This window comes from Agrilus planipennis, unplaced genomic scaffold (assembly GCF_000699045.2).
Source record: "Agrilus planipennis isolate EAB-ADULT unplaced genomic scaffold, Apla_2.0 scaffold21, whole genome shotgun sequence".
NCBI classification, from domain to species: Eukaryota; Metazoa; Arthropoda; class Insecta; order Coleoptera; family Buprestidae; genus Agrilus; species Agrilus planipennis.
The window spans coordinates 1,523,952-1,540,769 of record NW_020439030.1 but is presented as its reverse complement, the minus strand read 5'-3'; the positions used below and the strand labels follow the sequence as shown (position 1 = coordinate 1,540,769).

Here is a 16,818-nt window from a genome sequence, read left to right as displayed (position 1 = left end):
TGTTTGATGCTTGGTGGAGGGACAGGATCGTCTTCTTCAACAACGTACACAGCTGCAGTTCTTATCTATTTCGGCAACTTAGAAAGTACTGCTTAATGATTTATAATGCCGCATTGTTGTCGTTAAATAGAGTGAGCGTGACGCTATATAGAGTGTAATATTGTATCTATAGAAAACAATGTAAACCAACCAAAGTCAAGCAATTTCGACGTTTTAAGGAGTTTGTCGTTAAATCGAGTGACGTTATAAATAGTTTACACTGTATTTCTATATTTGTATCTTGAAATACTTGTCATAGTACATCAGTAAAGTCCCTTATTTTTTTGTTCGGTAGGTGGTCTGTTACTATACTAACTGGTCGCAGTATAGACCAAAGATTGGTAAATACCTCCCTGAAGACATCACTCCTGATCTATGCACCCACTTGATCTTTGCGTTCGGATGGATGAAGAAAGGAAAACTGTCATCATTCGAAAGCAATGACGAAACCAAAGACGGAAAAGTTGGACTTTACGAAAGAATCCAAAACCTCAAGAAAGCTAATCCAAAATTGAAGACCCTATTGGCCATTGGTACGTATTCCAATTCTTTCAATAGAATTATAATCCTAAGTGATAAGGTTACTGTAATCACACCATATCCTTGATCTTCATGAAAACGCATTTCGGTCTTCATTTAATTCTTATTCAACTCCATCCCATTTCTTTTCTGGTGCAACTTTTATCCCAGATTAACAATGTCCGACAGGGATTTTTATTATTTTCAATATGCATAAATAAATTAGAAAAATCTGACGGATATTATTGCTAATTTCCAGGTGGTTGGTCCTTCGGAACACAAAAGTTCAAAGACATGTCAAAAACCAGATATTCGCGTCAAACTTTCATCTACAGCGCTATCCCGTTCTTACGAGACCGAGGATTTGATGGACTTGATTTGGATTGGGAATATCCTAAAGGATCCGACGACAAGAAAAACTTTGTCCACCTTCTAAAAGGTAAGAGTTCACTAATTTTACAATTTTACTTACTATGAAATAATAGATAAAAAGCGGTTAATTTTCTAAGAAAAGTTTAATCGTTCATTTATGACTTAAAGCACCTTAGAAATGTGCCTCTTTTGTTAATGAGGGTAAAACTAGGATGACGTATAAAATGTTGCCAAAGTTGTAAAAATAAAAATAAAGGATGTATAAAAATACTTTATATTTTTAAATTAAAATTTTGAGATTCAGAAAAAGATTTTTCGAAAAATGTTTATACGAACTTTCCTTCATAAAATAACCTGAGTGATCATCCCTTAAATTTTATCGCATGTTTAAAACACACCCTGCATATGTTGATCGTTAATATAAACAATTTGTTTAAAGATTTGTGCACTTGATTTTAGTAGATTGATAAATAAAGGAGTTTCCCAATATCAAATTTTCAAAATGTTTCAAATTAGGCTACGCTTCCTTACCTAGACAAAAATTTTCAGTCTCTCTCCAGTCTCTCAGAGTCTTTCAGCGTCTTTGAAAGCGTCTCTCATAGTCTCTTAGTTATTGCTTAGGTGTTTTTATGGATCTCTCAAAGTCTCAGATTTGAGTCTCTCAGATAGAGATTGAATGAATAAAACTGAAAAATTGGGAGACTAGAGTCTCTCGTAGAAAGACTGGGATCTCTGAAATATGTTGAACTTAGAAAATTTTAACCATATCTATAGAGATATCACTTATTGAGAGATTGAGTCTCTTGTTCAGAGATTTGAGTCTCTCGTTCAGAGACTGCATGAATACGAAATGAGGGTCTCTCTATGAGCGACTCGAGTCTCTCGTTCAGAGCCGCTAAACAGTTTTTTTTGACAGTCTCTCAGCAGTCTCTCTCAGCGACACCAGAGAGACTCGAAGAGAGACGGAGACTCGAGTCTCGCTTTCAGATACTCTGAGAGACTGAACATTTTTATCTCGGGTTGGTACATAAATACATTAAAGCTGTCATTCTTTGATGGGCTTTATTAAATCGCTGAATGAAGCTTCTTATAAACGTTGTGTTTAGTTGCTATTTTTAGATCTAAATCTGACAGCCATTTTGTACCATCACACGTTAACTGAATCGTAATATCTTATTGTTGTATCACGCCTACTCAATGTCTGGAGAGGATTATAGGCTTGCGATTAGTCACGAAAGAAATACGATGAACATGTACACACTTTATGTATTATTTATACGACTTTCTTCGCCCTTGTTTCGAATGCACAATAGATAATGATATTGTACACGATCGAAATGGTGCTTTTAATAGATTTGCGTGATGAGTCGGCGTTATGAATTTCAAGGTGCACCGCGATCTTTATTATTATTACGACTTATGACGAATGAAAAATAGAAAGTGTCAATTTTAACGATGTCTTTTGTTGGCGAACGGACTAAACTAACAATAACAACAATTACGAATTATTTCTAAATTTGGCGCCACAGTGTTACTGTTAATTACCAGAATATTAAAATAACTTTCATTACGAATTTCTAAAAGATGTAATAGGGTAAATTTAGGAGAGATGAACCGCTTTTTTTAAAACCCCTACAACTTTTATATTTTTTACCAGGGAGTAAGACTTTGTTAGTATATTAATGTTGTCACACTTGAAATCGATATATGAACAAACGGAGTTATACTATTTTCAAAAATAGTGTTAAAATTCTCCTTTTTATTAACACTATTAATAGTGATTAATATTAAATGTTAATTTGTTCGAATCCCGGCGAGGGTGTGACCACAGCAACAATTTCTCGTTTTTATTTAATGCAACATTTATCATTCACAGTGTTTATATTGGTACAATGTTGCTTCAAAGCTGTAGGTACCCGAGATAAAAATGTTCAGTGTCTCAGAGTCTCTGAAAGCGAGACTCGAGTCTCCGTCTCTCATTGAGTCCCTCTGCTGTCGCTGAGAGAGACTGTCGAGAGACTGTCACTGAACGAGAGACTCGAATCGCTCATTGAGAAATCCTTATTTCGTATCCAGTCTCTGAACGAGAGTCTCTCAATTTTTCAGTTTTATTCATTCAGTCTCTCTGTGAGAGACTCGAATCTCTGAATTAACAATTTTATCGTTCGAGTCTCTCATAAAGAGACTGTGAAAGATTCATTAAAACACCTAGGCAATAACTGAGAGACTGTGAGAGACTGTGAGAGACGCTCTCAGGGACGCTGAAAGACTGAGAGACTGGAGAGAGACTGTCAAAAAAGCTGTTTAGCGTCTCTGGACGAGAGACTCGAATCGCTCATTGAGAAATCCTTATTTCGTATCCAGTCTCTGAACGAGAGTCTCTCAATTTTTCAGTTTTATTCATTCAGTCTCTCTGTGAGAGACTCGAATCTCTGAATTAACAATTTTATCGTTCGAGTCTCTCATAAAGAGACTGTGAAAGATTCATTAAAACACCTAGGCAATAACTGAGAGACTGTGAAAGACTCTGAGAGACGCTCTCAGAGACGCTGAAAGACTCTGAGAGACTGGAGACAGACTGAAAATTTTTGTCTAGGGTACTTACATTTAAAAAAAAAATGCAATAAAAATAGGATGCACGCAAATACCGGATCCTATAAATAATCAATAAATTAGCACCAACATTTCAAAAATGTTTCAGGTATTTTGTTTTCATTGGAAAGGAAAATCTTCCGTGCAAAAGGGTGATAACCTTTACTTTCATTTCGTTTATAATTGTTTAATATATTAAAAGTTACCAAAAAGTTCCTAATTTAACGTAAGAGACTTCTAAAAAGTTCTGTCCACTTCACTGATTCGGGCCTGCCATACAGATACCGCTTTTTATGTTGGACTGGATCAAGTAATCTGTATGTACTTATACCTAATAAATAAATAATATATAATATAACAACTACGAAGTGTGAAGATTTTATCGATATTATTGCTTTGAGCCGTTCGTTAGTTCATCTGTCAACATACCAGTTAATCTTAACAAATCTAGAATGCTAATTTGTTGTTCGCATTTTTAATCCTATTACCATTTACAAATAGATGTTACCGTCAAAATTTTATCAAGATGGTAGAGGTTCGGTACCAATGAAAGACAATAGAAAGTGAGACATACCTATATTTCTTCACGAATATTTCAGAATTGTTTGCTTCAACTATTGTAATGTTCAAAAGGAGATAAAAGGCAAATAACAGCATAAAAACGTTATTTGAATGAAGAGATATCGTTAATTTCTGTTAAAAAAGGATTAAAATATTAATATTACTATTTGGGCCAAAGAAAACCCAATTAATACTTCACGTCCCTAAACAAAATCCAATACGTGCTTCGTCTACCTCCTCGAAAATGAATTTAGTTCTTCAATCATCTGATCATAGGTCATCGTTTAACAACGTCTTAAGATTGTCTCTTTTCAAGTTCTGAAACAAGAATTTTTATGAATTCAAATTTAAACCTACCTACATTGAAAATTAGTGTTGCTATTGGATTATTAATATGTTGTTCATGTTCCGGAACAAAATCCGAAAGAAACTGATGAAACTTTCATTTATACAAGGTGTTTCTGAAATAAGTGGCAAGCTTGTAGAAGATGATAGGCTACGGTAAAACAAGAAAATTAAGTAGATGTTTAGAGGTCCGAAAGTACACCGTTTTGATTTGATAGTATAGTCATAGATAAGTCCGGCCCTGGTAGGAAAATACGATATCCATGAACTGCAGAAACCGTGTTGTACGAGTATTTTTTTTATATTTTTAATACCATGTTGAGGTGTACATTAAAGACTACTACATACTATCAGCGATCAACAAAGAGTTATTTAATTAATTTTTATCACAATGAGCGCCTGAAGATTATTATGTGTAGTTATGTAGTAGTAAGCCATTGATATTTACATTATTCCACAACCGGCACTGTTTACATTCTTCATCGATGTAATTGCTTAGCTTAATTATCTCAGTTTTTCTGTACGTTACCAATTCACGCCCAGGGCTGGCTTCGGACTGCAATATCGTCTGGTTTTCGTATTAATTTTTTTGTTCCTTAACCACACTTCTTTACCCATCATGCCATTCTCTATTTTGCATCTAACGAACACCCTCCAAAGCTTGCTACTTATTTCAGAAACACCCTAAATTTCATCAATGGTATTAATCGATCCATGGTTTTCTTATGAAACAGTTTAGTAATAGCCAAGTAAAAGTTCAATAAATGTTTCACAAAATTGTACGTATGTTTAAAATTGTTAGACTTTGTCCACAAGTATATACAAATTAAATACAATATTTAAGAAGCCCCAACCTGTTTTAGGATTTTAATAAAACTTTTTGAAGCATTGAACAGAAATTTTACTTTTAGAAAATACCACAAATGGCACGGTAAACGCCATCTGGCGCCAGATGGCGTTCTGTCGGAGCTGTCTCCGATGCGCTGATGAGATCCAAAAAGATCGAAATCGCGATCCGCGTCTGGCAGTTTCGACAGAATACAGACCACTTCGAATTATTTTATATGATATTTTACTTGTTTATTACTAACGGAATAGATGGTAACTCGGCAGCTCCCTTTCGTATTGAAAAAGACCATCCATCTGTGATGAAAGGGAAATTTTAATTGAATGCTTTTAGAAAATGTTTCTTAGTCAAAGGTTTTATTTTGTAATTAAATGTTTATTTCTTAATGTTTATGATAGACCTAACGTTTAAAGGAATGAAAATTGTTATTTTAGTTTTATTTTTGCAACCAGTTGGCGACATTGCGTACCAAACAGACAAGTTTTAGATAAATTTTGAGCATTGAATTTTTAAAATATTAAAAAGCCACGATATCTCAAGGATCCCCGGACTTAATTCCTTTTTAAATTGAATAAATATTTTCCTATCTTATTATAGCTACGAGAACACAAACGCGAACTAAACGAGATATGGAAATTCAACTTTCGATTGCTTCCCACGCAGTCATTGTTATTAAAAAGGCTTTTTTTGTAGCGACATTTTCCACAAGAATACACAGCAGTTATTTCCCCTGTGCTTAACACCACTATCGTCGGCCCACACTTTCTATCTCGGAATCGCGTCAATGTCGTTTCTCTAATTCCATTTCCGTGTGAGGTTTAGGAACAGTTTCTATTTCACACATACGTAGATACATATGTGCATGCACATAAGAGTCAGTTAATGTTTCGAGTAATTACCAACACGATTACTATTTAACGTCATCCATCAACACAATCCGTATGGAACCTACTTAATTACAATAACGCGGCAATACGCAGCTCATTCTGTCTTGCTACCAAATACTCCGGTATGCGCTTTCTAATTTCTAATCTTAACCCCCATGGGATCTGCAAACAGGAGACAGATTTCCGTTTTTCAAGAAATACTATCAATTGTGAAAGTACAAAAATGATAAAAATTATAACCCAATATATATGATAAGTTAAATTAATTTCGGAAAAAGTTTTAGACTTTTAAAGTTGTAATCAGTTGGGAACATCGATTATGACCTTATGTTTAACCTGCAAGGTTATTTATAGGTCAACCAGTTTTTCCTAATAGTAGTAATACATTTTTACCTCCATCATAGAGAGGTCAAAAAATTTTAAAATGGAAAATACTCTTGACTTTAAGGTTTAAGTGAAAGTTGAAGCTGTTATGATCAAGGGTGCTTGCAGTTATGAAATTGCTCGACCATCCGTTGGTGGGGTCAAAAATATGCATGTCCTTAAAGAAAATGACCTGACTCCAAATTACCCAGCAGGTCAAAATGACGATCATGTTGAAGATCTGAAATTGATTGGACAATCATTGTATAAAAATTTTCCGAAATAATGAGATCGCACCTTTCATTGACTCCAGATAAAAAGCTCATATAGGTGACCTTCCACTCATTGGATGCAATGGTCATTTTTGTACCCTTGTATCTTGGGAAAACAACGGTAAAGTTATGGAAGCTCGATTATTAACACTGTAGCTTATGAACTATTAAATATAAAAATAAATTCTCGATTATCGATAAATATAAATTTATTTACAATATCCGCATTTAATACGTAAATAATTAGAAATATCTTCGTTTATTTGCAGAATTAAGAGAAGCGTTTGAAGCAGAAGCCCAAGAAGTTAAGAAGCCGCGCCTTCTTCTAACAGCAGCTGTCCCAGTAGGTCCTGATAACATCAAAGCAGGCTATGACGTTCCTGCAGTTGCATCCTATTTAGATTTTATTAATGTTATGGCTTACGATTTCCACGGGAAATGGGAAAGGGAAACTGGACATAACGCACCTTTATATTCACCAAGGTATGTCAATAAATAGCCACAAAACTATATTTTTATGTAACAACTCGCATATTTTGTTGTCTGTACTCACTTTTGGCTCGTCTACGACTCGTGCTAAAGCATATCGCCCCTAACTTAATCATTCACGCACCTAATATGTTTAATACCAGTGTGAACAGTAAGTGAAATTACATTCACCAATAAATAGACACAAAACTACATTTTTATGTGACAACTAACATATTTTGTTGGTTGTACTCAATTTTGGCTCGTCTTCAACTCGTCCTAAAACATATCGCCCCTAACTTCATCATTCTCGTACCTAATATGTTTAATACCAGTGTGAACAGTAAGTGAAATTATATTCACATTTTCATGCGATAACTAGCATATCCTATTGTTTATACTCACTTTTGGCTCGTCTACGACTCGTCCTAAAGCATATCGCCCCTAACTTAATCATTCTCATATCTCATATATTTAATACCAGTGTGAACAGTAAGTGAAACAAACATATGGATTTAAAGGAACTGGGCTAAATACCTTTTTTGACCAATTCTTAGGTCAAAAAAGAAGCATCAGTTACTATTTTTTCGTGCTCAATATAGGCCAAAAACGTTTCTTATTAGCCCATTTACGTTCGCCTAATACATTAAATACTCAGTGAAATTTGATACTTCTGTACTGTAGGTACCCATTTCTTGCTCAAGTACGACTCATTTTTAGCTCGACTGCGGCTCATACTGAAAACATCGATTGTTTACATATATCGTACGTAACAAAATTTTATAATTTGTTCCAGTTCTGACAGCGAATGGCGTAAACAACTGTCTGTAGACCACGCATCCAACTTGTGGGCTAAACTTGGTGCACCAAAAGAAAAACTGGTGATAGGAATGCCAACATACGGAAGGACTTTCACGTTAGCAAATAAAGACAAGTACAAGGTCAATTCTCCTGCCACAGGGGGAGGTAAAGAAGGAACCTACACTAAAGAATCAGGATTTCTTGCCTACTATGAGGTAAGTCTTTTTTTATGTTGACAATGATCAGAAGTACAGGTATTTAGAATGGTTCAGTTGATTGAAATACAAATATAGAAGATAAAAATGAAGGGGTGTGTACTTACGTATAAGTGATAGAATAATAATTACTTATATACTTATTGAAACAATATTTCGAAGTGAACGGGTATGAAAAGACCTGGATAAGAAGAGGTAAAAAAACGCAAAAGTCTTTGCGCAATAAGCGACTGCGCATAAATTTCGGTATTGACAGTTGTCAAACATAAATTATAAACAAAAGGTGTATTCGTTAATTAATTTTGTTATGATTTGCGCATGCGCTTTTCCGAAAATTAGTCGCGCACAAATGGGTTTTCATATAAAAAAGTCAAACGAACATCGGACACGCCTTCTATCTCCTTGCGTGTGCTTCAAATGGGTTGCGCACTGTCTTACTGCGCAGCGACTTACACTTTTATATTTGCGCCATACATTACGCGTTCGTATTTAGTTTCTACTTCTTCCTTTAGTCATATGGCGTTGATTTGTTGTCTCTCTCGAAGAAGATAGTTTATTTTCAAGTTTGAGTTTTACTATTTGATTTTCCCCAATTAAAAATACAAAAAGATCATGCAACATTTTTCACAAAATGATAAAACTAGAACATTAAGACTATAGTCTATCAATGCCGAGGTGAATAGGGTAATTAATGTTTCAATGCAAAAAGCTGTACTAAAGGATCAAAATAATTACCTTCATCTAAAATTATTTTGTGGACAACTTCGTAAATCACAATCATTAGTTTTACATTTTTATTAATTAAAACGTTCTTTTTGTATACTTAAATTTCTCGAAGCAGTAAATAACTAAAAAATATAGTCCTGGATAATAGCCATAATCAATTTTATGCCATCGCAGTTAAACAACTTCATTGGAAAGTGATGTAGTCATTAATGATAATAAATAATAAAATTAGCATAGAATGATTAGAACACCCATAACAGTAAAACGTCTTATTGAGGTCTGATGGGAGGTCGTAAAAGTGAAACGTGTTGTTTGTAAATATTAAGTATTATAAGTCGTGGGAGGCCGCGAGAAGATCGCACAATAAAAACGCAGTAAAAATCCACTTAAAAGAACAAAAGACCGTCTACAGAATTTTGTTCCCTTTCGCACTTTGGCATTTTATTTCTTCTATCGCAAATCTCTTTCCGTTCTTGTATACATATTTAATGAGCTTGGTGGAAAATAAATTCCTTTCATTTTCAGATGTTAGCTGGAGCACCGTTTTATTGCTTTTAAAAGTTCCCGAATAAATTTGAGGGAATGTAATGAAATTCTCTCCAAGCTTTCTTAATTTGCAAAGGCACCCATAGCGATAGATACCTAATACACATTAAAAAGTTCCATAGTCCTTTAAGGACGTCGATAAAGGCGCAAATAAGAATTAATTAAACAAATACAACCTTGAAATACACGACGAGAAATTGTAAATTAATTTAGAATGTAGTACTTAAGCAACCGATAAAAAAACGACTGTTTTTTTCTGAATAGTCAATTATTTCGATTAATCGATTATTTATAAATTCTGAAAGTAGTCCATTAATATCAATCGATAGTGTACTTTATAACAAACGGATTCAGTTCGAATAGAACATTAAGAACTAGAGTATATTAGGAACCCTTAGCAATAAAAATAGTTAAAGGTATAGTTGCAGTTAGTCGCAGAAGTAATAAACATACTTCGTTTACTTTCTCTAGCGATATGTTATTCCTTCCAATATCTTGGATGCGCGCTGGCAAAATCGTAGGTAGGGAGAAAAAAGCTCATACTATCGACTCTTGTTCATTAAACATACTTTTTCATACAGTACCTGCCAAAAGTTTTGTTCAATCATGAATAGTAGTGCAAGTCGAAAAAAAACGTTAAAGCCTTTAATATGTCTTCAAATATAAATAAACATCTCGTTGATATTTTCAGTAGTAAATAGTAACAATAACAGCACATTTGAGCAATGCAATTGTAGTGGATAAAATGGTCAATTTTTCCGTGCAGTACTGTACGGATTATACGCTTCTCACCGGTTAACAGTTTGGCCGGGAGTTGTCTCCTTCCTTTTCTGGCCTAGTGCTGTTCTTTTCTACTTTGCGCCTGTCAAACTGAAGGTCACATCAGTACAGAACGTAAACAAAGTATACGACAAGCTAATCGATTATCCCAAATAATCGATTGTTATTAAAAGCGGAAAATAATTAATTTATAATCGAATGTTCGATAAATAGATTATTAATTGGTTAATCGGGTAATTTTTGCCCAGACCTAGTTATTACTGCAGGTAGCTTCACCTTTAATGGCGCGTCATAATGTGATCCTATCTAGATTCAACTGTCTCTCTCAATTTGCATGGCTTCTGTTAACTTCGTTTATACTTTCCATTTCCAATTTCCTCTCTGCACATTGGTTATGCACGATGGCAATAACCACCACAGTGAACGTCAGCGTTTTTTAAATTACCTCTTCTTTTCAAATTCTTTTACAATCTTACAGTTTTATCGCCTTTTACGCGGTAGTCATCTTGTCGAAATGTTTTCTAGAATGGTCTCTTTATTTTTGTAGTATATGCGACTTAGTAAGGTAAAGCACTAAAATTAGTCGTTTATTATAAGTGAAATTCCTTTGAAACGAATGTTACACAATGCACTCACAAGCCAGTAATGAGGGTAAACTGATAAATTAAACAGTGTTGGCTTGTTGTTTGAAGATTCAGATTCTGTTCAAACTATCAAATAGATCGAGTAGGAACTATGACAACATGAATCATTAAAAAATTCTTACATCAACATATGAAAAAAAAAATATGCAGTTCAAAGACAAGGAACGAACTAACTTAAATTGTAAAAAATGCAAATTCTTTCATTTATAATTCATAAACTAAAGGGATTTTGGACAACGGTTTCTATATCGCAAAAAGCTCGGAAATGTCAGTTGTCTTGAATATAAAATATATGAATATTAATCGAGATCTTCAAACAAAAAATTCATTTTTACTGTTCCTCAAAGGTCCCACACTTTGAAATAATATAAAATGTTTACTATCCAAACATCAAAAAGTCCATATTTCTTGGATTTGCTTCCGCTTTTTTGCTTTCATATCAAAAATAAAATTACAAAACTTCTTCCAGTACTAACTTACTTTTTGGTTTAGTTGACTGAAACCTGAAGTTAATTTGTGGTCCCTTGGGAATTATTTTAGGTGTGTGATATGCTGAGAAATGGCGCAACCTACATCTGGGATGATGAAATGAAAGTACCTTATGCAATTCACGGAGATCAATGGGTTGGATTTGATGACGAAAGATCCATCCGACACAAAATGAAATGGATTAAGGAAAACGGTTTCGCCGGAGCTATGGTCTGGACTGTAGACATGGACGATTTTACTGGTAAAGTTTGCGGCGGAAATATGAAATACCCACTTATTGGAGCAATGAGGGAAGAACTCAGGGGTATCTCCAGGGGAAAAGATGCTAAAGATATAGACTGGGAAAAAGTTGCTGGAACAATAATTGAAGAAGAAGAAGAAGTCATTGAAAAACCAAAGCCCATTTCAGTTCCTGTGTCTGAAGTTTTAAAGAAAACTAGAAAACCTCAAAAAAATCTCGTACTAAAAACTACACTTCAATTAGACAAAAACAGTAAGTACTGTAATTCCTATAACAATTCTGGTTTTTATCCAGTACTTCTGTCAGAAGTTTCTGCCTTGGGACATCGTTTTAAAGAATTACTTTCTCTTGATACAAATTTCAGACGTTTTTCTAATCATAACTGAAAGTTAAATGAACATTAGCTTTGAAAGAAAATTATTTTTTAAGACACCATTTCCAAATTGAATTTTTGTTTTGTAAGATATAATAATATTTATCGATTTGCATTTCTTTCAGTGCGTCCCCCGCAAATCTTCTGTTACATGACTAGCTGGTCTCAGAAACGACCTGGTGCTGGAAAATTCTCCCCTGAAGACATAAACCCTTCTCTCTGTACCCACGTCGTTTACGCTTTTGCTACCCTTAAAGATCATAAATTAACTGAAGCTGATGACAAAGATCCTGAAAGATATGAGAAAGTTATTGGATTAAGGGAGAAAAATCCCAATTTAAAGGTAAGGCATTTCTCATATTAAGAAAGGAATGTACCGTTTGCGAATAGATGTACCTACATTGGTTTACAGTATGCGAATTGCCGCTTCGTATTTGTACGTGCGTGTGCTGTCTTCGCACAACTTCCAACAACCAATCGGTGTGCCTGCGCCGTTCATGTACTTCTTTTGACGAACGTGGCATATTATAACTCAATGTCAAGGTGCGCACTTTCGCACGCGGTATAGTACAGTCAAATTGTCGTAAAATCAGGCGGTAGGTAGATTGAAAAAACTAAGGACAAACTGAATTTCTTTTGACATGTTATTTTTGTGTGTCAAAAAAGTAATATCTCAAATTTGCATATTAAAAACTGCACCGTCTTGAAAAAATTTTAGGATCGATTTGCCTATCTCGATTCCTGTTGGCCGAAAGGAAAATAAGTAAGAAGAAATATGTAATGTTCAAAATTTTTTGCCAAAAGCCAAACGATTATAAGTGTTATAAGTGAAAGTGGCAGATTTTGAAAAAATTATAAATAGCATTAGAATTGTCAATAAACTACCGTCCTAATAATTTCTAAGTTACAAGGGCTAAAAATTTGATACTGAGCAAACAAAAATAAATAAAAGGTATAGGTAACGTTTTTTATTTCAATTATAAAACCAGTTTACGATTTATGATATAATACAGAATCCAAAATTGTAAATGCATGTGGTTAACATGACACCATGTGTCTAAAAGTGCAACTCCTAGCAAAATGAACTCATTTAAATTTCATACTCGTTTAATTACTTAAGCTTAGAAATTACCAAACATGGTGGAAGTTAGTTGTGCTTCCTCTTGATGGCTTACATAGTAAATTGCGGTGTATTCTATGACAAAGATAATCAAATAACTACGAACCTAATTTAAGCGCCAGCTTCTCTGTTTGCCTTTCAAAAATTTTAGGCATCACTGCTCAACTCAAACTGCGAAACTTTAATGAATCTTTGGCTCCCAAGTTGAATTTATAATGAGAGTTTACCTGAGTAAATAAAATGAAATTAACCATTAGATTAGACGCTCTTAAATGTTAATCTAAGTTTCTGTTTGATGTGCCTTTATTCGAAATTAAGTAAACTAAAATTTAAGATAAGCGGTATGCATCAATTAAAATTAAAAGTTAATTAACATAGGCAAAAATTGACATACTTTTAATTAATATTTGAGGTTCTGTATCTTACGATTAAGAGTAAATCAGAACAAATTACTTATAATAGATCATCAAATAGTTCATCGCTTCACTACAAAATTACCTCAAATTAATGAGAGAAAATTGTCGCGCCCTCAGCGGGAATCGAACCCTAGTCCTATGGCTTTACGTAGCAACTGTCTAACCACTAAGCTACGAGAAGTGACACCACGAATAACTAAGAAATGTACTTATTAGATCACAGATTTGTCAAACAGGTCCCGGGCTCGATTCTAGGCATGGGTGTAACAGCAGCAATAATTTTTCCTCATTAATTTGAGGTAATTTGTAGTGGATAAAATGGTCAATTTTTCCGTGCAGTACTGTACGGATTATACGCTTCTCACCGGTTAACAGTTTGGCCGGGAGTTGTCTCCTTCCTTTTCTGGCCTAGTGCTGTTCTTTTCTACTTTGCGCCTGTCAAACTGAAGGTCACATCAGTACAGAACGTAAACAAAGTATACGACAAGCTAATCGATTATCCCAAATAATCGATTGTTATTAAAAGCGGAAAATAATTAATTTATAATCGAATGTTCGATAAATAGATTATTAATTGGTTAATCGGGTAATTTTTNGAGTGAGCGATGCGTCCGCGTGGACAGCTGCTATACAATAATACATTTCCATTTACCTCCTTCTCTATATCCATACAAAATATCTATCAAACAAATAAAATTAAAATTTTCTTTTGAAAAATGAAACCATTCCATCAGTATTTTCTTATGACGTTGTCACGTTCAACTATAGTCAGTAAACCGACTTTACAGTCAACCGATTTTTAATTTGAATTGGTATTTTGATTGGTAAGTTTCTACTGAAGTTTAAGTCTGTTATCAGAACAGAGATTGAAGATGCCGACTGTAAAGCCCGAGTATTAAATTTCTGACAGGTTTTTGTTTTAGTTTCGTTGTAATTTAATTGATACGTACATACTGAAATGGCTATAAAAAGTACGATAAAAATTAGGGAGAAATTTAAACCCTATATAAATTTTTATTCAGTGATCGTAAAGCGTGTTTTTATCAGATTCTTTTGGCGATTGGTGGCTGGGCGTTTGGTTCAACTCCATTCAAAGAACTGACTGGTAATGTTTTCCGCATGAACCAATTCGTTTACGACGCCATAGAGTTCCTGCGGGACTATAAATTTAATGGTTTGGACGTAGACTGGGAATACCCTCGTGGCGCCGAGGATCGCGTAGCCTACGTGAATTTGCTCAAGGAATTACGCCTTGCCTTCGAGGGCGAAGCTAAGACTTCCGGACAACCGAGACTTCTCCTGACAGGTACATATAGCATCCGAAGTGAATGTAAATTAACTTTATCCCTACATTATCCATTTAAACCACCCTAATCCATGACGAAACGCGCTTTCATTAAACGAGTTGTCTAAATGAAATTCTCGTTTTACAGCTGCAGTTCCAGCATCATTCGAAGCGATAGCAGCGGGCTACGATGTTCCAGAAATCTCAAAATATTTAGATTTTGTCAATGTCATGACCTACGACTTCCACGGTCAATGGGAACGAACGGTTGGACATAATTCACCTCTCTTCCCTCTAGAAAGTGCCACCAGTTACCAAAAGAAACTCACAGTGGTAAGTTGACCGAAATATTTATGTATTGCTTCGTCAAATTTTTGTTTCTCCTTAAAGGATTATTCTGCCCGAGAATGGGTCAAGCAGGGAGCTCCTAGAGAGAAGCTGATGATTGGGATGCCGACCTACGGGAGAAGTTTCGAATTGGTAAATATTTCGCAATTCGATATCGGAGCTCCAGCTTCTGGAGGTGGAAAACCAGGCAAATATACCAACGAAGCAGGTTTCCTAAGTTACTACGAAATTTGCGACTTCCTCCACATTGAAAACACAACTTTGGTTTGGGACAATGAACAACAAGTGCCTTTTGCCTACAGGGACAATCAATGGGTCGGATTTGACGACGAAAGGAGTTTGAAAACCAAGGTGAGTTCTTCAGAATATTGAATTTTTTGTTTCGAGGAGTTTACTAAATATATTTTTCGATAATTACCAGATGGCTTGGCTCAAAGAGGAAGGATTTGGAGGAATAATGATCTGGTCTATCGACATGGACGATTTCAGGGGACAGTGCGGGGCTGGGAAATATCCACTCATTAACGCGATGAGACAGGAATTGGATGGCTATAAAGTAAAATTGGAGTACGATGGACCATATGAAAGTTCGAATGCCAATGGCCAATATACTACAAAAGATCGTAAGTATTGCAATTCTTTGAGATAAGTATTTTTAGAAATTTAATAAATAACACGATGGAACATTTAGAGACCATCAAAATTAGTACATTTGAAAATATTTAAAAATGCATCAAAACATTTTTGGAGCATTCTAGAACAACTTGGAGCAATTGGCGATTGAATAGGGGAGTAGATTGGATTACTTTAATTAACATTAACATAGCCCATTCTAGTGCGTTAGATAGCTGCTTTTAAAGTAGCGATAAACAAAATTTGATTTGGTCTTGCAGTGTTTGTCTTGGTCTTTATTCTCACAACGAACGACACTGTTTTCTTTAAAAGTTCTGCCAAGTTCGCATGTATGACAGATCATTTCATCATTTAAGATAAATATTATGTTAGTAAATAAAAAACTTTGTGCTTAAAAGAATTATTATAAAAAACGTAAGTATCAAATTAAATGTATAGGACCAAGATCAACATGGAGAGTAGGGTTTCGTCTTGGTCTCACTTTACTCATCACTATATTAAACCTATACGAGATCTGTTTAAAAAGTATCGCGAATTTTGTGTTTTTTCAAAAATTATTTATTTATTCACGAACATCCATTTTGTCCCCTTCAAAGTAATCCCAACCAGATATTGGGTGTGTTCCGAAATATAACCCAACATACTGATCAGTGCTGATAACGTCATAAATCGACGCCATATTGTACTGGTGAGACAAATGTGATGTAGTGGTATATCAAACGGGCGTGTGTGCATCAGACTTTGAGGATTTTTTTATTGTAACAAACTTTTAGAGCAAAATTATTGTAAACGAGCACAAACACTATTGTCAATATGGCGTCAATTTGACATCAATGCACTGGCCAGTATATTTCGGAACGAATCAACAGTATGGCGTCGATTCATTACGTCATCAGCACTGGTCAGTATGCTGGGTTATATTTCGGAACACACCCA

The 16,818-nt window shown here is 34.7% G+C and overlaps 1 protein-coding gene across 1 annotated transcript in view; it reads left to right on the top strand.

Annotated features, from left to right (window-relative positions):
* LOC108741275 (probable chitinase 10) overlaps positions 1-16,818 on the top strand; it is an 86,273-nt gene that overhangs the window by 63,606 nt on the left and 5,849 nt on the right. The window contains exons 4-13 of the mRNA XM_025976492.1: positions 335-572; positions 818-997; positions 7,067-7,280; positions 8,062-8,281; positions 11,518-11,959; positions 12,206-12,423; positions 14,664-14,922; positions 15,050-15,234; positions 15,292-15,600; positions 15,671-15,714. Coding sequence (XP_025832277.1) covers positions 335-572; positions 818-997; positions 7,067-7,280; positions 8,062-8,281; positions 11,518-11,959; positions 12,206-12,423; positions 14,664-14,922; positions 15,050-15,234; positions 15,292-15,600; positions 15,671-15,714 — 2,309 coding nt within the window. The remainder of the gene's footprint in view (positions 1-334; positions 573-817; positions 998-7,066; positions 7,281-8,061; positions 8,282-11,517; positions 11,960-12,205; positions 12,424-14,663; positions 14,923-15,049; positions 15,235-15,291; positions 15,601-15,670; positions 15,715-16,818) is intronic.